Source organism: Leptonychotes weddellii, chromosome 4, assembly GCF_054177405.1.
Source record: "Leptonychotes weddellii isolate Sample4059 chromosome 4, ASM5417740v2, whole genome shotgun sequence".
Lineage (NCBI taxonomy): Eukaryota > Metazoa > Chordata > Mammalia > Carnivora > Phocidae > Leptonychotes > Leptonychotes weddellii.
The window spans coordinates 115,157,018-115,184,858 of NC_138372.1; the positions used below are offsets into that span (position 1 = coordinate 115,157,018).

At 38.8% G+C, this 27,841-nt stretch overlaps 1 protein-coding gene and 1 pseudogene across 3 annotated transcripts; both read right to left on the bottom strand.

Moving 5' to 3' along the window:
* Positions 1-269: 269 nt before the first annotated feature.
* Positions 270-18,243, bottom strand: LACTB2 (lactamase beta 2). Of its 3 annotated transcripts, none has more exons than XM_081816108.1 (4): positions 17,721-18,035; positions 12,517-12,680; positions 6,768-6,894; positions 270-735 (listed from the first exon to the last, which is right to left on the bottom strand). In XM_081816108.1, the coding sequence occupies exons 1-4, from the start codon at positions 17,726-17,728 to the stop codon at positions 549-551; spliced, it is 486 nt and encodes a 161-aa protein (XP_081672234.1). In that variant the 5' UTR covers positions 17,729-18,035; the 3' UTR covers positions 270-548. The 3 variants fall into 3 exon arrangements, with proteins under 3 accessions (XP_081672234.1, XP_081672233.1, XP_081672235.1); XM_081816107.1 differs by lacking the exon at positions 17,721-18,035 and adding an exon at positions 18,043-18,243 and having other exon boundaries at positions 298-735; XM_081816109.1 differs by lacking the exons at positions 270-735; positions 17,721-18,035 and adding exons at positions 2,865-2,922; positions 18,043-18,243.
* A 7,054-nt stretch (positions 18,244-25,297) lies between these two features.
* Positions 25,298-25,880, bottom strand: LOC102735647 (mitochondrial import inner membrane translocase subunit TIM14 pseudogene; annotated as a pseudogene).
* Between the last annotated feature and the right edge of the window lie 1,961 nt (positions 25,881-27,841).

Sequence of the window (27,841 nt, forward strand, 5' to 3'; positions counted from 1 at the left end):
GGGGGGGGGGGAGAGGGGCAAAGAAGGAGGGAGAGAATCTCAAGCAGATCCTCCATTTAGTGCAGAGCCGGCTGGATGTGGGATGGGGTGGGGGCTCGAGGCTGGATGCGGGGATTGATTGCAGAACCCTGAGATCATGACCTGAGCCATGAGCCAAAGTCAAGAGTCAGTCACCCAACTGACTGAGCCACCCAGGCACCCCTAACTCTCCAGCTTTTTTTTTTTTTTAAGACTTTATTTATTTGACAGAGAGAGACACAGGGAGAGAGGGAACACAAGCAGGGGGAGTGGGAGAGGGAGAAGCAGGCCTCCCGCCAAGCAGGGAGCCTGATGCGGGGCTCGATCCCAGGACCCTGGGATCACGACCTGAGCTGAAGGCAAACGCTTAATGACTGAGCCACCCAGGTGCCCCTAGGGGCATAATTTAAAGAAGCACTTTATGGGTAGCTCTTCAAACTCTGAAAACATAAAGAACACACACACACAGGGACAAACCAAAATGAACCTTCTTCCTCATTTCACACAAATGGTTTGCTAGATTTAAGCAACTACCCACCTGGATATATAATATCAGCTTTGACTTTCAATAGCTTTTTTAGGGAGTTCATATAATCATAGAGGTCTTCAAATACAGTTGTTCCTTCCCCTAGGATGCAATCTCCAGAAAAGATCGCATTCTCCTCTTCTAAAAGTAGAGCGATATGATCATCAGTGTGGCCAGGTGTGTGTATAACTCTGGTTAAAAGGAAACAAAGAAATAGTAAAAATCAGAAACTCTTAGGCTTAGAAGAAATTATTCTCCAGCCTTATCTCTGGATACAACACAAATAAGTGATGTCAAATCGGTTAAAAAACTCCTCCTCTTGTGGCCCACAGAAATTATCATCAGAAAATTTGCTCCTTTAAATCAGATTTCCTACTCTGAAGTACAAATTCAATACTTTTCCCACCTTTTTTTATTTTATAAATAATAAGCATGCACCGATTACAGCAAATTTTGAAAACAGAAAGGAAAATACTTAAAGGAGATATGAATTCACAATCATTCCACTACTCAGAGACAGTGCTTTTACTATTTAAAAACTTTTTTTTTCAATTTTCTTTGCATAGATGTTTATTTTACAATATACTTTGTGGCAAGACTGTGAGAAAAAAGCACTTTCATAAGTTGCTGTGGGGAGAGCAAAATGGTAATAGCACATGTGGAGGGGAATTTGGCATTTTCTAACAAAATTACATAACCCTTTGACCCACTGGTCCCACAGCTAGAAATTTACCCTGAATATACACGTTCACAAATACAAAATACATATATAAATTATTCATTACATTATTTATAAAAAAATACAGGAAAAACCCAGATACCCATGGTTGGACACTATGGACACACTGTGGTACAACCATACCATGGAGTACGATGCAGCAGCCATCAAAAAGATGATGAAGATCTCTGTGAACGGATATGGAGTCATTTGCAGCATGTATTGTTAAGTGGTAAAAAACGAACAAGCATGGTTCTTGTCGTGCCTCTGCTTTGCTGCTGGGGCAGGCTGCGAGCTGTGCTTGTGTTGCACCCCAACTACCCACCCCTGACCTTAGTTCAGTCTTCCAGGCCACACAAGGTGGGCCTCAGGGCAGGGTGGCGTGTTTGGCCTGGGGTTCGGACCTCTGAGACACACAGGCCGGTGTGCCTGACTGGAGCTGCTCCTATCCTTGATGCGGTATGATCAGGCTACTACCAAGTTTTGGGGAAGGGAAAGCTCCTAAAACAGCCTGTCATCCTGAAGACAGGACAGTAGAAGAGCTGAGCAGAAAATCCGTGGGTGTGTGTGGGGGCTGGGTCCTGAAGCCACGGGGGAGGGATGTCCATTAAATGCTAACAAGTGCTTTTCTCTTTAAAACAAATCAAAACAAAGCATGAAAGAATGTTTATAGTTGCTCTTTTGTATAAGAAAGTTGGGGAAATAGGGTGCCTGGGTGGCTCAGTTGGTTAAGCGACTGCCTTCGGCTCAGGTCATGATCCCGGGATCCTGGGATCAAGCCCCGCATCGGGCTCCCTGCTCCGCGGGAAGCCTGCTTCTCCCTCTCCCACTCCCCCTGCTTGTGTTCCCTCTCTCGCTGTGTCTCTCTCTGTCAAATAAATAAATAAAATCTTAAAAAAAAAAAATAAAATAAATAAAATCTTAAAAAAAAAAGTTGGGGAAATAAAAATGTATATGTATATATTTCCTTATTTTTGCAAAAAGAAAGGGAAGATAAAAAACTAATGAATTATAACTGCCTGTAGGGGTAGGCAGATGGGATGTAAGGAACAGAGATGTAAGCAAGACTTCTCTTGTAACTTTATTAGTTTTAACTTTTGAGCTATGTAAATATATATTCTAAACATAAAACTAAAAAAACGAAAGAAAATGTTAACACTGAATACAGAAAGAAATGAATCTTACTATATACGGGATAGATAACACAGCCATGCTAATATTAATGCAAATAATTTTTAAATACTAAGATTATATATCCTTAATAGAATGTATCTTAAGTTTAAAGAAGTAGAAAGATATTTTGAACTTTACTTAATAGGTTTATTGTTGGCAGTGTTACTGGTTACTGTGTTTCTGAAACTATTTTGTGTTTACTGCACAAGAGTATAAACAATAAATTGATGTTGAGAACCAAGGTTTTTACTGTGGGATAAGGGAAAAAACTGTATGAATGAGGGAATTAAGGTTCTGGGTTCTCATCTGAATTGAGAAATCCTTATGAATTCATCATTTCATTTTTTTCCTAGCTCTATAAAAGGCCCAGAAGTAATGATACTCCAGTAGTCATGAGCACACCTGACACTTAGTTCTGGAGGGAACTGAAATACCATTTCCCACTCAAAGAAACCAGGGCTTCTTGCAGACATGGCTGGCTCCAGCTCTGGAACAGGGAAAGTAAAATGTGATATGGAGACATCTCTTTTGTTTGATTAAACCTGTTGCAACCTATTGATGAAAGTATTCAATGTTACATGAAAATAATTTCAGGAGGCATATTTCCATGACTAAGAATATGTGGGTGTGGGTGTGTCTCATATCTCACGGACAGTCTTACGAACAATCACACAGACAATGTGTTTACAAACAGACCCCCAATGTTTTTCAATCTACAAAAACTCATGTGGAGAACCACTCTTTTTCAGAGTCTGCAGACTGTCTTATCCATTGATGTGCTTGCAGTGCATCCTTTATTTGTCCCCCCTCCTCCAACTCCAGACCTCAGTAATGGTTTTCTTTGATAACCAAGGCAATAGATTTCTTAAATGAGGGGATCAGAAATTCTAATTCTCCAGTCACCTGGGTAGCTAATGCTTTAATCTGCATAAAAACTGTGTTAAAATTCACTTCACATAGGCAGGAGGAAAAAAGGAGATGACATCAGAGGTGCTTTGCTAAAGATCAGAGGAACTGCAGCTGTGGCCTCCCCATTCATCAGGTGGCACATTTATCCAGTTCTGCCACTTCTGTGATAAGAGTAGACTTTATAAAGATGGCTCCCTTACAAGGTTTAGAACAGTCAACAAAAGCTGTCAGACTGACTTTTGAGAGATGGGACTTAGGTCACTAGAAAATTCTTGAAGGTTATATTCAATCAAATCCTACTGAAAAATCTGCTTCCTACTTTTTTTACTAAAGGGTTCTTGGTGGGTATTGTCCCTATCGCTAATGTATTTTTTCCCCCCCAAATTGGCAAATAGACCAGATCAACTGGACATCAAATACTTGAGGACTTAAGTATATTTTAACCTTCTGTTTATGGAACTTTTGCTTAATGATGAATCTTCTTGTTAATATTTAAAACAATTGGGTTTTACTGACTTTATAAAAATGGAAATTGGAAAGTATCTGTCATCAGTAAACTAAATGTTTTATTCAAATTCTAGTATAATTTATTTTTGTGAAAAGGTTATTTACTAAGTCATTTTTAAAAAGACTTATTTTAGATAGAGACACACACAGAAACAGAGACAGAGTGGGGAGGGGCAGAGGTAGGGGGAGAGAGAGCCTTAAGCAGACTCCATGGTGAGTGCAGACCCCGACATGGGGCTCGAGTTCATGGCTCTGAGATCATGACCTGAGCTGAAACTAAGAGTCGGATGCTCAACCAACTGAGCCACCCAGGCGCCCCTGCTGTTGTTGTTTCTTGATCTGAAAGCTGCTTAAATGATTTGTTCAGTTTGTAATAGTACACCACATTGCACACAGATGATATGCACACTTTTCTTTTTTTTTACTTTAATAAAAAGCTTAAAATAGGGGAGCTTGGGTGGCTCAGTCAGTTAAGCATCTGCCTTTAGCTCAGGTCATGATCCCAGGGTCCTGGGATTGAGCCCCACATTGGGCTTCCTGCTCAGTGGGGAGTCTGCTTGTCCTTCTCCCTCTCCCCTTGCCCCTTCTTCCTGCTTGTGTCTGTCTCTCTCTCAAATAAATAAATAAAATCTTTTTTTTTTTTTAAAAGCTTAAAATATATGGCTGTTTATGGCAGATGGGTGGTAATTAACTACCAAGGGCCGAATGTTCTTAATCTGCAAATTAGGTATAGATCTAATATCCATGATTCTGTGATAACTAATAAACTAGTACTATGATTCCCAAGCCTTTGAGATAGATCTTTAATGTGTGATGGGGGAAATTCAATATTGTCAAGAATACTCTCTGAAGAATTAGTAATGTAATGTTTATTATCTTTTGGCATCATGAACAAATTATAGGAGACACATCATATTTCCAACAAGAACATTTTAAGAAGATTACCCAGAAATTAGTTGGGTTTATAAATTAAATTTACAAATCAATAGCATACTAGGAAAAAGGGAACGAAAAGGGGGCATGGATACCCAGTTCTTCATCTTCTCTTTCTCATTCACCTGCTAATCTACTCCCCTCTTTGTAGATATTTACTACATGTTGGATAAATATTCAGTGCCTTCTATGTGCCAGGGACTGAGGATCTGAAGATGAATCTGGCATCTGCCATGTATCAGAGAATAGCTAACTTATCATCAAACCTCCTTCCTCTTTTTCCTGGGCATGAAGTTCAACTCTTCTTCCCAGCCTGGGGTAGCCTATGACTGAATTTACAGCCAATGCAACAGAAGGTCTGGTCTGTGAAAGCCTCCCGTGAAAGATCCCTTCCATGCTCCCTCTCTGCCACCCATTGGACTGACTGAAGTGAACAAAGCGACCTTGAAACCAACTATTGAGGATGGTAGAATCACAAGATGGAAGGTGTCTGAAACATTATTTGCAGCAGGGCCACTTGATAGTCAGGAACCTTTCCTGGATGTTATGTAACTGGGAGGAAAACTTATTTCATGTATGAACCATTATACATTTTGGGGTCGGTTTACTACAGCAACTGGCATTAACTAATACTGTGAACCTAAGGGGTTGATTACCTTTTATGGAGATACCTACTTACAGACTTAAGATTACAATACAATTTATTAAGTGCTATGATAAAATAATAAAAGTTATACGAAAGTTAGAGGAGGAAAGGGGTGCCTGGGTCCTGGGATCAAGCCCCGCATCAGGCTCCCTGCTCACTGGGGAATATGCTTCTCCCTCTCCCTCTGCCTCTCCCCCTTGGCTTGTCCTCCCTCCCTCCCTCGCGCTCGTTCACGCTCTAATAAATAAATAAAATCTTAAAAAAAAAAAAAAAGTCAGAGGAGGGAGCAGTTAATTCTGCCTGGAAAGGGTTCTTGAGGTAAGTAACATGTGAACTGAAGTCTGAAGAATGAATAGGTAAGAATTTATGAAGGAGACAGTAGGGGGAAAGCCGTGATGCCTACCTGGTAAAGGGGGGGGGGGGGGCATGAGGGAAGGCATGAACATACATAACGTGTCCAGGTATTTGGATATGGCTAATTGTGTTTACAATGGCAGTGGTAGGAAATTGGACCAGAAAAGCGGTTTGGGGCCAGATAGCAACATGGTAAGGAGAATAAACATGATCTTGTGTGCAGTAAGAGTTATTCAAGGTTTCAAGTGACACGGGGTATGAACTGGAAAGGGAAGCCTGGAGACAGGAATATTAAACAAGACGTAATGGTAGTGGACATGAAGAAAAAGGGACAGTATGGACCAGTATTTTTAAGGTAAAATCTAACACAATTAGATGTGGTGGGCAGGAAAAGGGGGAGTGATAAAGGTGAAGTGGAACCAGCTTCTATCTTAGAAGAAAAAATAAAATCTTACGTGCTGAGAGCAGTAGGTGTTCTGAAGTCAGAAAGCAAGTAGATTATGGGGGACAGAGGAGAAACCTAAGTAGTTCAGTTTTAAAATTACTGAGTTTGAAACAACTTTTCGACCTCACTTAGGTCATGGGAGATTAGGGGTCTGGCCTAAAATGTATTTACTTTAGGTCATCTTTTGGAATTGAGAGCATGAGAAAGTCCTGAATTTAACTGATGAGTAGAGCCCTAAACCATCCTAACAGGAAATGCTAATTTATTTTTTAATTTAAATTTTATTTAAAAAATGGTAATCATATAATTCAAACAAATAATTTTAAAAGGGTAGAGTGAAAAGTCTTTCTTTTCTCCTATTTCTCAAGCAACCTGGTTTTTCTTTCCAGAGTAACCATGTTATCAGATCTTTTATATCCTTCCTGAGATATTCCTCACTCATATAAGCAAATATTCAAAAATCTTCCTTTACTCCCTTTTTATAAGACACATACATAACCTCCCCCTGCCCTTCCCTAGCTAAAGGACATTTACTGACCTGAGAGTAGCACCTTCAGTTTTAATCACATCTCCATCTTCCAAATAAACATATTGTTGCTTTCCATCTCCTATAATTTCTTCTCTCGGAGGATTCCGTGGGAGTTTTTTAATGCAATATGCAGTGTCTAGTAACAAAACATGTAAAATATATTAAGTCATACTTTAAGTGATAATTCAGCCTTTTAAGAGATCAACTTTCTCTCCTAATCTTTTTCTCGTATTTGGTTTTTACAGTAATTTATTAAGCCCTTTCTCTACCCCATTAATTTATTTCAGCCATTTTTATTCTGTCCTGTTTCAAACTCCTTGCTTTTGTAACACTGTAGCTCGATTCATGATTTTGTTCCTCTAAGTCTGCAGTCTACCTATTTGTTCAATTTTGCACTTTTGTCATTTCATATTTAATATCTGATTTCATTAAAAGTTGACTCTCTTTAAATTTTTCTATGGAAACAAAAAAAATAAGAGATCAACTTTCATAGAGCTAACATTGTGAATGACTGCAAAAAATATTAACATTAAGAGACAAGAGAAAATGGGATGGGTTACAGCAGCCTATCTCTGGAATTTGAACTATTTTTTCTACCTCAACAAAAGAGCTTTTTATTCTCTCATGCACTTCTAGGTCTACACCTTTTTGTTCTAGTCACTCTTATTTTATATAAAAGTTTGAAAGTAGTTCATCATAATCTCGGCTAGCTTTGATATCAAGATGGGTGTTGAAGAGGCAGCAATACAGAACCGGAGAACGTTTTTCTTTCTAGTCTTAGCAGATAGTAAAAGAAGTCATGGCATCATGGCAGTACTTAGTAATAAAAGGATGATAGCATAATGCTCTTTCTGTGAATGCTGAAAGGAAGCCCCAAACCCAGGACAAAGATATTAAACCATTAAAATAAATTTAACCCATACTACCTCTCACTGACACAAAGAAAATCAATTAACCAATCAATAGCTGGGTGCCAAATATACTATATACAGTGAATACAAGCATGGTGACATTAAAGTGCTTAAAAACTATCACAGTTGGGGAAATAAAACTTACAAATAAATAAATACAGAACTATACTCAGAACCATTTAATGAATACTAAATGGGCAATTCAGCTAATAAAAGCCACAGCAGTTTAGAGAAAGGAAAACAATTAGGAAAAAATTCACAAATATGACAGAACTTGAAGTGTGGCTTACAAGATGAGTGGTTTGGGAAATGGTACAGAGAATGATTTGTAGGTAAGGGGAACAGCATTAGGAAAAGCATAGAAATGACAATGAGCGTGGCATACGTGCAACAAAGTATGCTACCAATTTGTCCAATGCAAAACACTGGCTGAGACGTGGAGATAAAGTGGGATTAGATGAGCTCAGATCATGGAAGGCCTTAAATTGCCTTTCATAGAATAGAGGAATTTATTTATTTATTTTTAAAGATTTTATTTATTTATTTGACAGAGAGAGACACAGCGAGAGAGGGAACACAAGCAGGGGGAGTGGGAGAGGGAGAAGCAGGCTTCCGGCGGAGCAGGGAGCCCGATGCAGGGCTCGATCCCAGGACCCTGAGATCATGACCTGAGCTGAAGGCAGATGCTTAACCAACTGAGCCACCCAGGTGCCCTGGAATAGAGGAATTTAAACTCTACCATATGTGCACCATTATACACTCTTTAGAAAGAAAATGAAATAGTGTTAACTAGTTGATCAATATGGCAGCTCTAGGTGGGATACTGGAGGGCGAGAGATCAGAAACACCAGGAGGGGGTGACTAATAACTCAGCCGGAAGGATGTGAATATTAGAACTAAGATGACAGCAACGGAAATATGGGAGAAAAAGACATTCAGAGAAAAACTGACAAGGCACAGAAGTCAGGCTAGTATGGAAGATAAAGGAGACAGAAATATTGCAAATATAATAAAAATAAAATAAAACAACTGGGACTAGACCTTCTCTCTCCAGCCCCAAACTCCATTATTTTGTATCTTAGAGGCTGGAGCAAAAAATAATATGCTATTCTGGGAACTGGCATTACATAATAAGGCTGTCTTCATTCTGGAGTGAGATGGGGAGGTTTTTTGGTATGTGTTTATTTTTAATCTGTATAATTTTTCTTTCAGTAAAGAAGTTAGAGGTATTATATTTCTAGTTATGAGACCTCCGGCACACACTCCTCCCAAAAAACTCACCATTATCTCAAAATTACAAAACAAATGTTATACTATAAAATAACCTGTGTCAGTTTTTAAAGTTATGTGCGAATACGAAAACACATATCCTACTCACAATAACAGTCTGTACAGGCAGGAGGGAGAAGGGCATGCTGAAAGCAATCATATAATAATCATTATTATGTTTAATAAAAGCTTATGGAGATATAACTCAACAGTATAAAATTCACCCTTTCAAAGAGTACAATTCAGTGTTTTTAAAGTATATCCAAAGAACTGTATAACTATCACCACTATCTAATTTTGTAACATTTTCAAACCCCTCAAAGAAACCCTTTACCCAACTGTAGTTACTCCCTCTTCTCTCCTCCTACCAGCCTCTGGCAATCACTTATCTACTTTGTCTCTATCATATGATTATTTTAACAGGAGGAAACCCTCAGTCACTTGTTAAAGGTTTGAATAATGGCTTATAACATTATTCTTAATGCTAATTATTTATTTTTTTTTTTTAAAGATTTTATTTATTTATTTGAGACAGAGAGAATGAGAGACAGAGAGCATGAGAGGGAGGAGGGTCAGAGGGAGAAGCAGACTCCCTGCCGAGCAGGGAGCCTCTTAATGCTAATTATTGAAGCTGATATAAACATGTGATATTGCTTATAATACTTTCTTTCTTTTTTTTTTTATTGAGAGAGAGAGAGAGAATGATAGAGAGCATGAGAGGGAGGAAGGTCAGAGGGAGAAGGAGACTCCCTGCTGAGCAAGGAGCCTGACGTGGGACTGGATCCCGGGACTCCAGGATCATGACCTGAGCCGAAGGCAGTCGCTTAACCAACTGAGCCACCCAGGCACCCTGCTTATACTACTTTCTAATGAAAACACAATCTAATTGAATGGCATAGAAGCAAACATTTGACCGGAATGTGAAATACATGGCAAAGATCCAACTTCAGCTGCAAAATAACAACTATCATGATCACAAAAATGTATTTTGTAAGATTTACTCAAAAACAAACCAAAAACACTGGGGGCAGCCTGGGGCTATATAGTTCTCATGTCTAGTAAAATTCTGGCTTCCTGCCAGCCACTGGGAGTTCTGGAATTATACACTGATTATATCTTAAACTTTTGAAAGTAGGTTGCTGTATCTTCTCATAGAAATCTTATAACTGGCATTCATAATTTTGGTGTTGCCTGTAAAACCACAAGTTGTTAGCATCATAAAGCAGTTGAAAAGTTTCTGCCATACTAATAATTAAGTAGTAAAATGATCTGGAGCAAAGAAAATAATAAAACAAAATGGAACAAGAATGCTAGCGATTAAGGATTTAGAGAATGAAGAAGTACATGGACTCTTGGGAGATTCTGAAAGGTAACCTCTGCACGATTTCAGTGCTGAGCAACTCAAGGTCTGTATGCAGCTGGTCTAGCTTCAATAAAGTTCAGATTGAAAGTCAACAAGCTACTTCTCAAAGTATTAAAATTTTAGTGGCTACAGAGCAGGGTCAAATTTCTCCTTGACTTTCTTTAAATCAACCTAATAGGTAATCTATTATACAAATATTCATTATTTTGTATGGAACCCAAACGATTTAAATTTTTTAAAAAAGATTTTATTTTAGAGAGAGAGAGAAGGAGAAAGAAAGAGAGAGAGAGAGAGAGTGAGCAGGGGGAGGAGCAGAGGGAGGAGGAGAGAATCTAAAGCCGACTCCTCCCTGAGCGTGGAGCCTGATGCAGGGCTCGATCTCATGACCCTGAGATCATGACCTGAGCTGAAATCAAGAGTCGGACGCTTAACCAATTGAGCCACTCAGGTGCCCCTAATTTTTAATTTAAATATATAGCTTAAGTGTCCATTAACAGGTGAATGGTTAAACAAATCTTGGTATAGTCCTGCCATGGATTACCACTTGGCAATAAAGGAACAAACTATTGTTACTGAAACATAGGTGATCTCAAAAACATGATGCTGTGTGAAAGAAGCTAGAGAGTGATTCTGTATGCTTCCATTATGTGGCAAGGCAAAATTAATCTATAGTAAAATAAAGCAGATCAGTGGTTGCTAGAGAGGGATGATTGCAGAGAGGCACCAGGAGACCTCTTTTTGGGGTCATGAGAGTATTCTTTATGTTGACTGGATCTGTCAAAAGGTGTTTATCAAACCATACTCTTAAAATGGGTACATTTTATGTATGTCAATTCAAGCTCAATAAAGTTGATTTATGAAGGAGAAAAAGTAGGCCATAAACATTTAAAATGTTTAACATTAAATTAAAACTCATGCTAAAAGAGTTGGCCAAAGCTAGTCAAGAACCTTCAGCATAGTTTTTTAATTCACAGAATTTACTGGTAGATAGACAAGAGAAAGGTGAGGAAAAGTTAGACTGAAAGATAATGATTTCCTGTGGCATATAGTCCTCTAGGATTGTAAGAAAGGAGGTTAAGAGGGTAACAAAGTGAGGTTAGAGCGTTTTTCATAATGGGCAGCCTGGTGATATTGGGTGCTTTGGTTGATAACACTTTGGTGTCCCAACTGTAGTCTCAAGTCCTAAAAGGAAGACATTTAAAAATATTTAAAAACATGAGCTGAATGCGTATGTATGTTCCTTTTGTGAATGAACGTTCCTGACTTCCTGTCCTTCATATGCCCCGAACTTGCCAAGCACAGCCCGATTCCAGTATCTCTACTCCTGCAATGTCTTCTGTCTGGTATAGCCTCCTCTCGGATACCTGTATAGCTTACTCTCTTCTCCCTATCCACCCTAGATACAAGCCGCTGCCCTTCCCCCACTTTATTTTCTCTCCCCTTTTTCTTCACTTAGCTTTATTTTTCTTCATAGCACCTATCACCATCTGACCTACTACGTACTTACCACTTACCTTCCCTACTAGAAAGCACGCTTTATGAGAGCAGAATCTTTGTTTTGTGCACTGCCACATCCCTTGTGCCAAGAACAGTGCCTGGACAGAGTGGTCACTTGAGTATTTGTTGAAGGAAGGAAGGAATGAATGAATCTATGTGTGTGATGGTAATATGGGGGTATAAGGAGAGAGGCGGTAAGGTGTCAGTACTGAATAGGTTTCAGGGACGGAGAATTATCAATACAATGATCTTTCACCAGCATTTTAGTGTATCATAGTAATTGCCTTAAAGTTATGGAAGACCTAAGATCATGTTTAGAGTGTGGACAGTAACAGCAGCTACCTCACAGTACCCGTGTAGAGTGTTTAGCACAGTGCCTGGCACACAGTAAATGCTCAAGAGTGGTTAGTTATTATTAACTCGGAAGTAGCAATCATCACTACTACTACTACTGCAGACAAAATTCAAACTGACCTTCACCCCTGGCAAAGGGAAAAATAAGAGGGATAAGAGATCTGAAATAGAAAATAGGACTTTTCCTTTCCTCTTTTGTTAAAATTGGGGGCAGTATTAAAAGTATATTAATTTCTAAAAGTACCATGTAAGTATATAAGGTATTCAGTAAATGACTGACTAGCTTACTTACTTCTGTAACAGAAAAAAATTATTCTGAAAACACAGTTTTCCTCAAAGAGCTTAATTAATGTTTTCTGTTTACCATTACTGATGCTTTTACAAATATCTCCTATGCCCCCAGTATGATCAGGGTGCCAATGAGTCACTATGATTTCCTGGATTGCTGCGTTAAATTCAGTCAGAGCCTGCTTTAAACAGCTGATATATTCTGGAATTGCTGGTTCTCCAGTGTCAATGAGGATTCTCCTGAAAATTAAATGGATGATAATCACACAATTGGAACACAGAATTAATAGTAGCATATTTCTCACACAGATAATTCATATTATATTTAAGAAACTGCATAAATTGCTTGGCTTTCAACCTGCTTGAAAACCAGCTATATGATATTTCACCTTAATATATTTCACTATAGTAATCTCACTAAGAAAAGTTTTTTGAAAAAATCTTATAGCTCCATGTAAGTCTGAACTTGGCAAATTCAAGGCACAATAATATTGAATACTTATACAGCACTCAAATATGGCACTATTCCAAGGACCTTATGTATTTTAACAATTGTGTTCCTCATCACAACTATTTAAACGAGGTATTTCATTGTACAACTTGCCCAAGGTTACTCTGCAAATAAACGGCAAGACCAGAATTCAAACCTGGGTATTCTGTCTCTAGAATATGTGTTTTTATCCACTCTGCCTCTGAGATCTTTTACAACATACTCAAATGTCTCATAGATATGAAAGAATTAGATTCAGTGGTATTCCTAAAGAAACCTAGTCTTCTGCGCTACATACAAAACTTATTACTAACGTTTTACATTGGCTTCCGTCCACATGAAAATGAAAGGAGTAGGGAAGCATGGGGAAATGTCTGAATTGCTTTATTTCTTCACCTAGACAACCCATTAGTTATATTTTTCTGCTTGTGGTTCTGAACCTTCTTTATACTTTGTATGCCCTTCCTCACTATTTCACAGGATGATGGTCTTTCTCTATAAAGTTTTCCTGAACTAAAAAAGAAGGGGGACATCTTCCTCCTCAAGAACCAACTCACAAACTTTTTAATTCAGGCTGCTTCACAATAACATCTCCCTAATTCAGGTTGGGGGAGGGAAGATTAGTCTTGATGAAAAGTCTCAGTCATTCACTCATTAGTACATTAATAACTGTATGAATTATCTACTATGTGCCATGTCTTTCTTGCAAGACAAAAAAATCCTGTTTGCATTCTAGTGGAAAGTGGGAAGAGGGACCTATGAAAACCAACAGTAATAGTGACAGATAAACGGCATTCTGCAGAACATTCAAATGGGGTAAATATGACCCGAAGTATCTGGATGGCTATTTTATATTGGATGGTTTGTTTCCCTAACTCTATTCCCTGAGACGCACAGCCAATAAAAACAAATTGTCCTGTCATGGGGGAGGGGGTGGGGTGGAGAGGTGGGGACAATGGCCTTGTGGTCCATAGGCTTTTATCTACACCTTAAGTTCCACAGAGCAATGGCTCTACAAGTACACAGAGTTATAACTGTCCCTTCTGGAGACAGGGAAACTAGATGGATATACTGGCCCATGAATGCATTATGAGGTTCTGTAGGCAGTGGAAATATAAGGAGGAGATGGTTAAAAAACATTTAGGAGGCACAATCAACAGGATTTTTTTTTAAACAACTGGATGTGGAAGGGAAGGGAAAAAAATTGATGATTTTGAGGTTTCTAGGTGAGATGACTGGTGTGTCATTAACCAAGACTATAAAACACTGGAGGGAGCAAATTTGAGATAAACGTGGTTTGGGTCACAATGAATTTTGATGGTGTTGCCAGCCATCTTCCGTTGCTTTTTCTTCATAGCATTTATTACCATATGACATATTATATATTTACATGTTTATTAATTTATTGCCTGTCTCCACACCCTCCCACAGCCTACAAATTTAAGCTCCACGGGGGAAGGAACCTGGTCTGGTTTTGCCAGAATCTAGACGGTGGCATGTACTAGATTATAAATGTTTGTTGGATGAATAAATAAGGTAGTGGCTTTATTTTTATTTAATCATCAAAACAATCCCGAGATTTTACTCTCATTGTACAGATGAGGAAACTGAGGCCTTGACAAGTTAGACATATATGTAATATCATAATTTGCCTAGAGTCATGAACTCCAGCACAGGATATATTTGATTCCACACTTTTCTAACTGCAATGCCCATATCACAAGTAGGTAGAGCAGCAGGCCAAGGAAGAGGGAGAAGCAAGCCCCCTGCTGAGCTGAGCAGGGAACCTGACGTGGGACCTGATCCCAGGACACTGGGATCATGACCTGTGCTGAAGGCAGACACTTAACCAACTAAACCACCCAGGCTCCCCAATGATCATAGTTTCTAAATGGAGATGAATATACATAGCATTTTGAGGTATCTATCATGACCGCAATATGCGATGAGAATATTAGAGAAAAAAATCACAGGTACTGCTATTACTACTATGGTTTGTTGTCCATATTCATGATTGAATAAAGGCTAATTTTCAGTCTGAGATTAATAATGGTATAATTTTTTCCCCCCAGCTAAGGTCAAACTCCCTGAATTATATCGTTTTTGGGACCATAGACTTCAGATTAACAACCCCCCGATTCTGGTAGAGGAGGAAGAGGAGGAAGAAAAGAGATGATAAAATCAAGTCTGAGCTACTATGAATGAACTATTAATTGTTTGTTGATGTAACCCCAGTTGTCTAGAACAGTCCTGGCACAATAAATGTTTATTGAATAAGTTCAGTTCAAATTCTAACAAATGATTACCGTGTACAAGATACTGTGTTATATTCATTATAAGATGCAAATCATTAGGTATTTTCTGAGCACCTACCATGAACCCAGTGTTGTCTGGATGCTGTGATGGAAGAAGTGATAATAACAGCTAACATTATGGTACGCTTTCCATATGCTAGAATTTGTTAAGTGCTTTTGATATGATTTTTCATTTAAATTTCACTGAATCCTCATAACATCCTTTGAGGTGGGTGCTATTCAATCCTTTGTTAAGTGCTTTTGATATGATTTTTCATTTAAATTTCATTTAAATTTCACTGAATCCTCATAACATCCTTTGAGGTGGGTGCTATTCAATCCTCATGGTACAGATAAGGAGTCTGAAGCTTAGAGAATCAACTGTCTTGTCTAAAGTCATAAGCTAGGATTCGGATTTAGGTAATCAGAGTATAGAGTCTTAACTCTAATTACTACACTAGACTGCCTTTTTCTATTTAAAGATAAACTATTTGCCTCCAGGGAGTTACAATTTTGATGGTAAAGGTTAAAATTGCAGCTTTTACAGTTTCTTGAGCACAAGAGGAAGTTGGACACCAAGGAAGTCGAAAAGATCACCTAGGTAGAGAATATAGCATGAGAACAGGACAGACTAAGATTACATCTTGAGGAACTCACACACTTAAAGATCAGGTGAAGAGGCTGATTCCATGAAGGAGACTGCAAAAGAACAGCCAGAGAAGTAAGAGTAAACTAGGAAGAATGTGGTGTTAGCAAATCAAGGAGGGACTGGTCAACAGTGTCAAAGGTACTGAAGTTCAAATACAATGGAAATGGAAAAATGCCATTGGATTTGGTAATACAGGAGCCACCTGTGATCTTGAAACTGTTTTGTGCAGAACAGGTGGATACCAATATCTGAACCTCTTACTTGGACCCAATTAATATTCATCTCTTGCCACCTGACTTCTACTTTATACAGTAGAGTAGCATCATCTACACATTAACTTATTCTAGCTCAACTATATGTATTCATGACATATATGTCACATATGACTAATTCCACTGGCCACTCCATCCCATGAGTTTATGCCAGTGGTAGTGGAAGCAGTGTAAAGTGGGAGACCATGAATGTCTTCCCTCAGTCATTTTCAGATTCTTTATGTCTCTTTTAGCACAAGCACTTTGCTACGCTGAATGTGGTTCTAGTGTTTAAAGATACAGTATGCATTTTTCATATAACATGGCCCCTAAATGCAAGCCAACTTCATCTGGTTTTCAAACAGAACCAGCCATTTGCTTCACTGCTGGAAGAAAAAGCAGGCTGCACCGAACTTATTGTGATCGTACACGATCTCCAACGCAGTGCCTCCTAAGAGACTTCTTAGGCTAATTTTGACTATATTCAATGTTTAGAATAGGTACTGACATTAGAACTAGTTTAACATGACACGCTGAATAGAGAAGGGAACGTCTATGGACTTTGGGGGTGTGGGAGTCCCAGGCAAGACGGACTCTACTCTAGGGCGCCTGGGTGGCTCAGTTGGTTAAGCGACTGCCTTCGGCTCAGGTCATGATCCTGGAGTCCCTGGATCGAGTCCCGCATCGGGCTCCCTGCTCGGCAGGGAGCCTGCTTCTGCCTCTGACCCTCCCCCCTCTCATGTGCTCTCTGTCTCGTTCTCTCTGTCTCAAATAAATAAATAAATAAATAAATCTTTAAAAAAAAAAAAAAAAAAGACGGACTCTACTCTAGATATAAAGTATTTTTTCTGTTGAATTCTCTATCCTCCTAGATTCTGGAGGCAGCCTAAGCTCCTGTACTTACTTGACCCTGCCTTGTTTATTCTGAACCTAACTTCTGCCTGTCCGACTTCAGTACTTCCAGTTCCTGCATCCTGCTCCATCTAAAATTCTGATTTACTGGAAAAAGGCAAATACAGCAGATACTTCAAATGAAAACTAAAATTACTATTAAACTGTTTTCTAGAAATCAGTTATATTAATTTTAACACATCTTGAAATATACACTTAAATTTTATGCTTAAAGGGAACTGTATCTTATTTTTATTTTGTATTGTGTAGGGTATACTAAAGACCAAGCATAAAAAAACTGTTCAATGCACATTGGTGCAGTACACCACATCTCCCCACTTCTGCATAATTACACTAAAACAATGCAGCTGAACAAGAGAAAAATAGAAATACAGATAGGTTATTCCATCTGCAAAAATAAATGAGGCTACACAATAGTAACAAAAACCAAAATCAGTCCGCTCCTCTTTCCCAAGTGCTAGGGGGATCCTTGGTGTTTCAGACTCGAGCAATTTGGAAGCAAGAAAATCCTGCCCTCTGCTGCTGAGTTAAGAAAAAGGCCTCAGCCCAATTAATCACTTTTGTGAAGGGCAAGTTATAGTCTGAGCAAAACACTGGTGAAAAGTCAAAAGGTGAGCAAAGTAAATGCTTTCCTGGATTTTTAACTCCAGGCGATCCTAATTTCTCAACAGCTTAAACACTCACGCTGGCATTCAACATTAGGCAAAGTCAATTGGGTTTCAAAACCAGGAAGTTTTGTTTTGTTTCTCTTTCCTCATTATTTCTCCCTCACTAGCCATAACCCACGTTACAGAGGTTACCAGGCGGTACTGCAGTGATGTGGGGAGGCCTGGAATCGGGGCGTCCGAGGGTGGTCCTGGGTGGGGCTGCCAGGCCCGGACTGGACGCTGAGCTCCAGGTTGCATGGGCGCACAGCCTCTCCGCTTCCGGCGAGCAGTAGTCCCAGCCCCAGCTCTCTGGGTCCCGCAGGCCGGGGTGTTTGCTAGGGAGGAATGGGGACGTTTACCTGGTGCCGATCCCTACCAAGTAGGTGTTGGTGCCCTGCAGGGTCATGGGTCCCGGGTTACAGCCCAGGACGCGCACCACCCGACTGGACAGCCGCTCGACGCGCTGCAGGACAACCGACATATCTGCTTCTGCAGCCCGCCGGCGCGCGTCGACTCGAGCGCGGAACTGGTTATTAGGCCCGTGCGGGGGAGGAGGCGGGGCGGGGCCGGCAGTCGTCTGACGTAGCGTGACCGGGGCGGGAGGGGAAAGCGCCGGCCATGCTGGGGGCGGGGCCAGAGGTCGCCTGGTGTGGCCCGGGCTCCTTGGGCGGAGGCGGCGGGAGGGCGGGCGAGAGCGCGTGGCGGTAGGCGTCTTGAGGCGAGGTTGCATTCGCTTGGCCGAGCGCCGTCGCCTGTCACAGTCTGGTGCCTTCCCACAGGAATTTGTGGCGGAGTTCTTCCCAGTGGACGAGAGACATTTTAACCTGGGAAGTCTTGTGGAGCACAGGGCAGGCAGGTTTGGGGTTAGTTACGGAACACTAAATCCTGGGAAGGATGGCTTGTTTTTAGGCAATGGCGATGTGTGTGTGTGTGTGTGTGTGTGTGTGTGTGTGTGTGGAAACCTGTTTTGTCTTTTATAATAAGTAGGGGCAACTAGTATTTCCTTAGTGCTTACTGCCATGCTAAGTGCTTTTTCTAAACACTCTCATTTAATCCTGGCAACAACATGAAGAGGAAGACACTCTTTTTATGTCTGTTTTACAAATGAAACACGGAGATTTGGAGACTTGGCCAGGTGACAGCTGTGTGAACCCAGCTCAGCGTCTGAAGCCTTGTTCCTAGCTGCCTTGCCCCAACACTTCTCCCCTTCTCGTTAGATTCAAGGAGCTTGCTGCTCCCTCCTTGTGCTTTGTTCCTGCCCAGAGACCTAGATCGGCCTTGAGGAGTTTCGTCCCTAAGATAGGAGTTATTTTCTCCACGAGGAGTCCTTTTCTAATCTGCTAAGCGTGGACTATCCCAGTATTACCCGTCCCTATTAAACAACAACAATAAAAACGATTTACAATTTACCTGAAGGAAATCCTATGATCCATTTCATTGAGTTAGGATAGTTGTCTGTAAGCTACCTCAAAAGAGATATAGGACATATCCACTGTCCCAACAAGTGAGAAATCTTTTTTTTTTTTCCAAAACAAGTCTTTTTCAAAACAAGTGAGAAATTGACACAGATACTTGTGGTTCTAAAATTTAGGAAACATATTTTAACACTTTTTTGCAGGTATTTCTGAAGAAAAGACTATTAATTTGTACAGTACTTATTTTACAAATCATTAGTTTAATATTCCAGATTTCTTGAAAGACACACCTGTTTTATGTGTGACAAATTTTTTTACCTTGTGTCTCAAAGATGTACTTTTTTTTTTTTCAAAGATGTACTTTTAATGGAAAAATGTTTCAAAAACCTTTGCTGAAAGGGCAATATGCCCTTTTAAAAATGTTTGGAAGAACCATCAAAATTCCCCACATCAGGCATTTTCAACTCCCAGTTTTATTTATTCGTAGCCATCACTTAATGGCTATTCAGCCAGGAAGCTACCCCCATTTTCCTTTTTAAAAAACCTTGTGCTGGAAAGTCAACAAACCTTTGAGAAGAGGGTGGAACAGTAATTTCTGGGACTTGTGGGCAGTTCCATTCTTTTATCCCTTGACTTTTTGTTTTAATGTAGAATTTCCCTTGTGGCTTCCATCTCTCTTTCTTTTAATTCATTGCCAAGCTCTTCATCTGCCAAATGGACCCAACAAATAATTTAAAACTTAAGTGACTTCAGTTGAGTCATACAAGGAGCTACTGACAGAAGAGGGGGAAGAGAGGTTGGGTAGTGAACTTGGTTTAAACAAATTGAAATTGGGATGATTGTGGGATATACTGGTAAAGAAATCGATAGACATTTGGATATATATGGGTTGAGCTCAGAAGAGAGATCTAGGCTGCTAATACAAAATTGTCTTTGTGGATATGTTTAGTAATGTGACTTGAAGTTTAAGCTCTTCTCTAAGAAGTAAGAGGAAAGATTTTGGGCAACTCTCTTGGGTCCCCTCCCTCTTCGGGAGCTTTGTATTGCTCAATAAACTTTGCTGCCCACCAAAACCCCCCCCCAAAAAGTAAAAAAAAAAAAAAACAACAAACCAAACCCCAAAGATTTTATATTCTGATCAGTTGTATTTATAATCATTTATCATCTACCTACAGTATGCACAGTATTATTGTAGACATATGGGGGGTGTTAAAATGATAGTTGGCTTTCTAGAGTCTTATAACCAGAAAGGAGACGTACATTATGTTATTTTAAAGTACCTGTGAGTAAATCCTAGAGAAGTATAGCTGAAGTGATAGGATTGCAAGGAGGAAGGGGAGAATCAAATTAATTGGGAATATCTGGAAAAGCTTAAAGGTTGTGGGGTTTTGAGCTCACTCTTAAAGGACTGATAGAACTTGATCAGGTAGGTGGAGGTAGGAAGAGCATTCTAGACAATAAATAATCTTGAGAAAAGGCTTGGAAATAGAACAACTGTAGTATTTATTTTGGGAACAGAAACCAACAATCATGTCCTTGGGGCATAGGGTTTAAGAAGGTATACAGTTTGAAAAAGGTAGGTAGGATTAAGTTAAAAATACTTTGTAAATTATCAGAGTACTTCAAATGTCAGAATCTCTCTTTCCTTTTCAAACACTTGTTGTCTGCTTGGATATGCAGTGAGGCAAATTGTATTTTCTTAAAACTTAAATTTTGAGGGGCGCCTGGGTGGCTCAGTCAGTTAAATATCTGCCTATGGCTCAGATCATGATCTCAGGGTCTTGGGATCGAGCCCCACGTCAGGCTCTCTGCTCAGCTGGGAGTCTGCTTCTCCCTCTCACTCTCCCTCTGTGCTCTCTCTCTCTCTCAAATAAATAAATAAAATCTTAAAAAAAACCTTAAATTTTGAATACAGTAAAACCTTGTAACCTAGTCAACCTATGAGAGGAGAAGTTATTCCTTCTCCTAATGTGATAGTTATAAAGGGGTGTACTGTACTTGCAATGATACAAACTCTCTTATCACTAGATGAGAAAATCCCACATATGACTAACAGCTGATTTCAGTTTCATTTTAGTATTCGTTCTTAAAGGTTTACATGCCCTTTAATGATAACTTGTTTTCAGTGAAGGAGAAATAAAAGATTCCCAGGATGAAGATTTTCCAGAAGAGACTTTTAGTTAAAGAAGGCTTTTATACTTGACAAGTAAGTCTGTATTTTTTGTGTGTTGAATTTGGTTGACAAATGAAAGTTTGCTAGTTTTTACTACTTCAAACGTCTGCTTTATTACAAAGAGATCATGTACAGTGGACAAAGGTTATGTGTCTTGGTTGCCAGCCAGTTAGCCATGTAGCTGGGTTGACCTCTCAATGAAGCTGGATTGAAACTGTCCTATTAAGTCAGCAAGTGTCACAAATTCTTTATAAAATGAAATTTTATAGGTATTATTATTTCTCCTAAGGTGATAATTGGAACAGTGATTAACCGTAGGGAAAGAGATGAACTAGCCTTCATACAAGTTACAGAACTATGTGGTTATTGAAAGAGGTGTGGGCCTTCTTTATGAGAGCTGCTATATTTATTTCCTTGCTGTGTAGTTTTCTTTCCGGTTGGCATTATGTTCTGCTTGACTAAATTAGGAATAGAGATGTTGCCACTTAGTCTAGTGAATCTCATGTTTTGCTAATAATGGAATTTCCAAGTTTCTTAGAAATTATTTTTCTCATCTTGTAAATTTATTTCAAAACTGCTAGTGTTTTCCATATCCATGCCAGGTAAAGGAAACTCTCTTTTTGGGGAGAATGGTTAAGAAATATACACATGGAGTGGAGTGCTTAGGTATTATAGTCTGTAGTGTTAAGGAAATTATCTACATTAAAATCAGTTTATTTTTTTATTATTATTATTTTTTAAAGATTTTATTTATTTGACAGAGAGAGAGAGCGCACAAGCAGGCAGAGCAGCAGGCAGAGGGAGAGGGAGAAGCAGGATCCCTGCTGAGCAGAGAGACTGACATGGGGCTTGATTCCAGGATCTGGGATCATGACCTGAGCTGAAGGTAGTCGCTTAACCGGGTGAGCCACCCAGGGACCCCTAAAATCAGTTTACTCATTAGAGATAACTCATCTAAATACCCAATATCTCTAAGCCTCAGTGTTTTGCTCAATAATACCCTTCTCATAGAGATTTGTGAGGATTAAATAAAATGTATGTAAAACACTTCACACATAGTAAACACTCAGCAATGATAGCTACTGTTATTACTATTTTTCCATTATATATGTGATGTTCTTTTCCCTCTCTAGATAGTGAAGCTTAAGAAATTATACTTTTTTAGAATGATATTAGAACAGGACTTGGATGCACATTAAACACATCCAGTATAACCATGGTAAGGAATTTGCCAATATTTTGTAGAACTTTCGTTTCTGGAGGACATATTTGAAATATAGTACATTTGATTTTCAAACTAGCTGTTCTTTATATCTGGAAAGCTTTTCCACATGATATCTACATGACTGATTTCATTACTTATATGCCATCCTCTCAGTGAGTCCTGTCCTGACCATTCAAGACCTGAGCTGAGATCAAGAGTCAGACACTTAACTGACTAAGCCACCCAGGTTCTCTCTGTCCTGAACATTCTAATTAAAATTGCAACTCATGATGTGCCTGTCTCTACTTCCAACTCCTAGGGTTGTTTTTTCCATAGCACTTATCACCTTCCAATATAATATATATATATATTTTAAAGATTTATTTATTTATTTATTTGAGAGAGAGAGAATGAGAGACAGAGAGCATGAGAGGGAGGAGGGTCAGAGGGAGAAGCAGACTCCCTGCCGAGCAGGGAGCCCGATGCGGGACTCGATCCAGGGACTCCAGGATCATGACATGAGCCGAAGGCAGTCGCTTAACCAACTGAGCCACCCAGGCGCCCCCAATATAATATTTAATTCACTTATTTTTATTGTTAATTGACTGTCTTTCTCTGTTCGGATGTAAGTTCCACAAGGGCAGGGATTTTTTTTGTCTGTCATTTGATATATCCCCAAAGCCTAAAAACAGCACATGGTAAGTTCTAAGTAAGTATTTAATTCAATTGAACAGAGCCATCTGATTAAATCTCATCCTCCTAAACTCCATGCTTATGTTGGGCATGATGTCTTTCATTTTTTTTATTAACATATAATATGTTATTTGTTTCAGTGTATAGATCTGTGATTCATCAGTCTTACACAATTCACAGCACTCACCATAGCACATACCCTCCCCAATGTCCATCACCCAGCCACCCCATCCCTCCCACCCCCCTCCACTCCAGCAACCCTCAGTTTGTTTCCTGAGATTAAGTCTCTTATGGTTTGTCTCCCTCTCTGGTTTCGTCTTGTTTCATTTTTCCCTCCCTTCCCCTACGATCCTCTGTCTTGTTTCTCAAATTCCTCGTATCGGTGAGATCATATGATAATTGTCTTTCTCTGATTGTGATGTCTTTCATTTTAAGATAAGAAACTTACCGCATGGAAATTCATGGCCTGCTAGATTGGGAAAACTCAGATTTTAAAATTATTTTTTTCCATCCTGTTGGCCACAGCATTCTTGTCAGGAAAAGTAGTGATAGTGAATTTTTTTTTTTTCATTAAGAAGAGTGAAATACCTTTTGATATTATTTTGAAAACTTTTAAACAAAATACTTATAAGTGGTAAAATGACAAGAACAGTGTAAGTATTATGTTGTGTGAGTTTTCAGTAACACTGTCACCTCCTGGTTTTTAAAGTAATAAACATTCTTTATAGAACATGTAGGGTGTTAGTCTACTTGGGCTGCCACGACAGAATAACCATAGACTATGTGACTTAAACAACAGAGATATATTTTTTCACAGTTCTGGGGACTAGAAGTCCAACATCAAGGTGCCAGCAGGGTTGGTTTGTTGGAAGACCTCTCTCTTTGGGTTGCAGATGACTGCCTCCTAGCTCTCTTTGGGTTGCAGATGACTGCCTCCTAGCTGCATCCTCATGTAGACTCTCCTGTGTGTGTATGGGAGTGTGGGGTGTGGGGGAGGGAGGTCTCTGTTGTCACTTCTTTTTATAAGGATACCAGTCCTATCAGATTAGGGCCCTGTCTTTATTATTCCTTTTAATGTCAGTTACCTCCTTAGAGACCCATCTCAATACAGTCCATTGGTGGTTAGTACTTCAACATAAGAACTTTGGAGGGGGGGGGCGCCTGGGTGGCTCAGTCGTTAAGCGCCTGCCTTCAGCTCAGGTCATGATCCTAGGGTCCTGGGATCGAGCCCCGCATCGCGTTCCCTGCTCGGCAGGAAGCCTGCTTCTCCCTCTCCCACTCCCCCTGCTTGTGTTCCCTCTCTCACTGTGTCTCTCTCTGTCAAATAAATAAATAAAATCTTTAAAAAAAAAAAAAGAACTTTGGAGGGAAACAATTCAGTTCACACATATAGAAAAAAATGAAGAAGAGGAAAAAAATTCATCTATAATACCATTAATTCCCCAGATAAAACTACTGTTAACATTTTTGTATTCCTCCAGTCATATTTCCTTTGTATTTTCAAAGCTTTGCAATCATACCATCATATTTTTTTTATTTAACATCCTTTAAAGTGAAGTCAAAGATTGCAAACTTAGATGCTTATAGGGATCAGGCAGGCCGGCAAGGTATGGTAATGGTAACTAACATTTATTGAGTTCTGTTGGCCAAGTACTTTTCTAGAGGTTTATATGTATTATATATATCATCTTTCTTAGTCTTCACAACAACCCTATGAGGTATATGCCATTATTATTTCCATATTTCAAGTGAAGGTAAATAAGGCATAGGGAAGTAAAAGAACATGTTTGAAGACACACAGCTAGTAGGTAGCTATAGTAGCATTGAGACTCAGCTGCTGAAATGACTGCAATGGGGTGGCTGGCTACTGTGGTGAACTTGAGAGCGCATGCCCCACCTAGGAGGCATCCACTGCTCATGGAGGAATGTTAGTTAGTCTAGTGTAGCAGACCTTTCAGTTTTTTGATAGCAGTGAAAAATCTGTATTTTAATATGAAATATTGGCAATTAGGAAAATTAAACACTGTTGAATCAAACATTTTTTTTTAAGCTTTGAGACATTTTATTATAAAAAGCTGGTACTCTTAAACATAAACTAATAGGAACTTAAAATTCATTGCACATTTACTTCATTTTTTAGCTTGGCCTTGTGGTAAATCTTTAGCTTCATTGATTTTGGCTGCTATATAAGGAGATCCTTCCTTGTTTGGGTGATTAAAAAGCATAATTTGTAGAAGAGCAGCTCTTATTTTTCCTTTATTGGTAGTAGAGCTTACACCTGCTGTTAATGCTGCCTCTTGTTTTGGCATTTTGTGTTCAAACCCACCTCTGTAATAGCTGCCACTGAAGGCAGATTTTGGTAGGCTTTGAAAACTTGTTTTTCTTGAAGCTCCATATGCTTCATGGCTTGCAAAACATAACAGCCTGCAAATCCTACAGTGGTAATGGTCAGTCCATTTGCTACCAGTGTACTGCTCATGGCTCTGGCTTGGCTTCCCTGCATCCACAGAGAGTTTTATCTCAGCCCAGAGGCTGCAGCCACCAATTCCATGCCTCTACCAGAAAGCACCACGGGCAGGTACAAAGGGCCCAGACACAAGCACCCCAGGAAATATGGGAACAGCTGCTACGTCAGGCAGATCTTGTATGTAGATTGCATTCAGCCCACGTTTATAAAATAGAGGTCACTATAGTAATACCTGTCTCCTAAATTTGATGTAAGATTTAAATGGGGGTATTTTATGTATAAGGTTTAGTTTAATGCCTGGCACATAGTGCTAAGTAAATGTTAGCTAACACTTTGTCCAGTCTTTGAAATTCTTTAAAAGTATCATTTACTATTGTTTTTATTTTAAGAGACTGTGTAAGTAATATATGGATACATGTCTTTTGTAAAAAATTCCAACAATATAAAAGAATAATTAATTACAAGATTGAAGTTGCATTTGCTTTCCACTCCCAACTTCCTTCCTCTCTCTGTATATAATTAAAAACCCATAAATGCTGTATTTATCCTTCTGGCACTTGTTTTTTTTTCATTTAATACATTTTGGAGATCTTCTGAGGTCAGTTTATACAAAACTGCTTCATTCTTTTTAAAGGTTGTGTGGTGTATTCTTTACTATGGTGTACCATATTTTATTGAACGAGGTCTCATTTGTCATTTAGGTAGTTTTCAACTTTTTGCTATTATAAAGAAGGTTTTGCAAAGAGTATATATCTTTGTGCACATTTGTGACTATTTCTCTAGGCTTGATTCTTAGTTGGAATTGCTGAATCAAAACCATATTAAGTTAACTTTAGAGAATACACTTATGGTTACCAGAGGGGATGTGGTTGGGTGGGTGGGTGAAATATAGGTAAAGGAGATTGAGGAGTGCACTGGTGATGAGCACTGGGTGTTGTATGGAAGTGTTGAATCACTATATTGTACATCTGAAATTAATATCAAACTGTATGTAAACTAACTGGAATTAAAATAAAATTTAAAGACTATATTAAGAATTTTCACAGCTATTGCACCTTTGTTAATTGTTTTTTTAGTAGCTTGTAATATTCCATTTTGTGAATCTACCATTATTTACCAATTCCTTATGTTGACACAGATTGTTTCTAATTTTTTGCCACTGTAGATGGACCTGTCATAAATATCTTTGTTAGTAGGTTATGGTTTTTAAAAGGTAAGTAGTCTGAGAGGAAGTTTTCAATTAATAAGTATATTACTGAGGCTTTACTCTCCCAAAACTATTATAAGAACTATATTTAGTGGTAATATATTATTTTTAGAAAAAGTAGAGGTTTGATAAAATCATGGCCTAGGGTTTTTAATATTATACTCAAGATTTTTAGAATCTTTTATATATGTTTCATTTTAGGTGTTGTCATCTATAATGAAGATCATTGAAAAACAGAAGATTAACTAAAGTCTTGTAACATTGGACCTGGATAGGAGATTTAGAAAAGAAAATTAAAATTAGTCACTTTGGTTTTAGTGTTTCAATTTCATAATATTTATTCTTCTGAATAAGTTTAGGGAGTAGAAATTAAAATTCAGGGTTATAGTAGCAGATGCACTAATATTCTTTTTCTTTCTTTCTTTCTTTTTTTTTTGTATGAGAGAAGAAAGTAGATAACCAAGAACTATAGTGATTCATAATGAAATACACTAAAGTGAATTTTATGTTGTCAGTTCTTGGCATTATAATCTATATAACTGATTTAATTGTGGACATCTGGGTATCTGTCAGGTTTTTCTATGAAGGACAAGATGTTTTTGGTATTTTAACAGTAAGCTTTATGCTCTTTGGAACATTTGTGGTGCAGTGTTTTAGTTATTCTTGGTTCAAGGCTGATTTAAAGAAAGCAGGCCAAGAAAATCAGCATTGTTTTCTTCTACTTCATTGCTTGCAAGGAGGAGTTTTTACAAGGTGAGCATACACTTTTGATCATTAACATTATTTTTCTTTTATGCAAACAGAAGCTATCTTTCTGTATTTGGGTAGTCAAATGTACGAAGTTCCCCTATTTGCATGTAGCACAAAGGTTACTTGCTCTTCACTATCAGTGCTTATATGAGTCATTGCTGTACTGTTAGAATTTTCCAGGTTCATTGATAGATGTTTTAATTTACCTTGGGGCACCTGGGAGGCTGAGTTGGTTAAGCATCCAACTCT

Excerpts from the sequence above, each read along its gene's own strand:
- LACTB2 (XM_081816107.1), bottom strand. The coding sequence starts at position 18,164 with ATGTCGGTTGTCCTGCAGCGCGTCGAGCGGCTGTCCAGTCGGGTGGTG. Across the intron at positions 6,895-12,516 it reads TTGTAAAAGCATCAGTAATG|ACACTGCATATTGCATTAAA; the intron begins GTAAACAGAAAA and ends TTTTGTTACTAG. Across the intron at positions 736-6,767 it reads ACTGAAGGTGCTACTCTCAG|AGTTATACACACACCTGGCC; the intron begins GTCAGTAAATGT and ends CCTTTTAACCAG.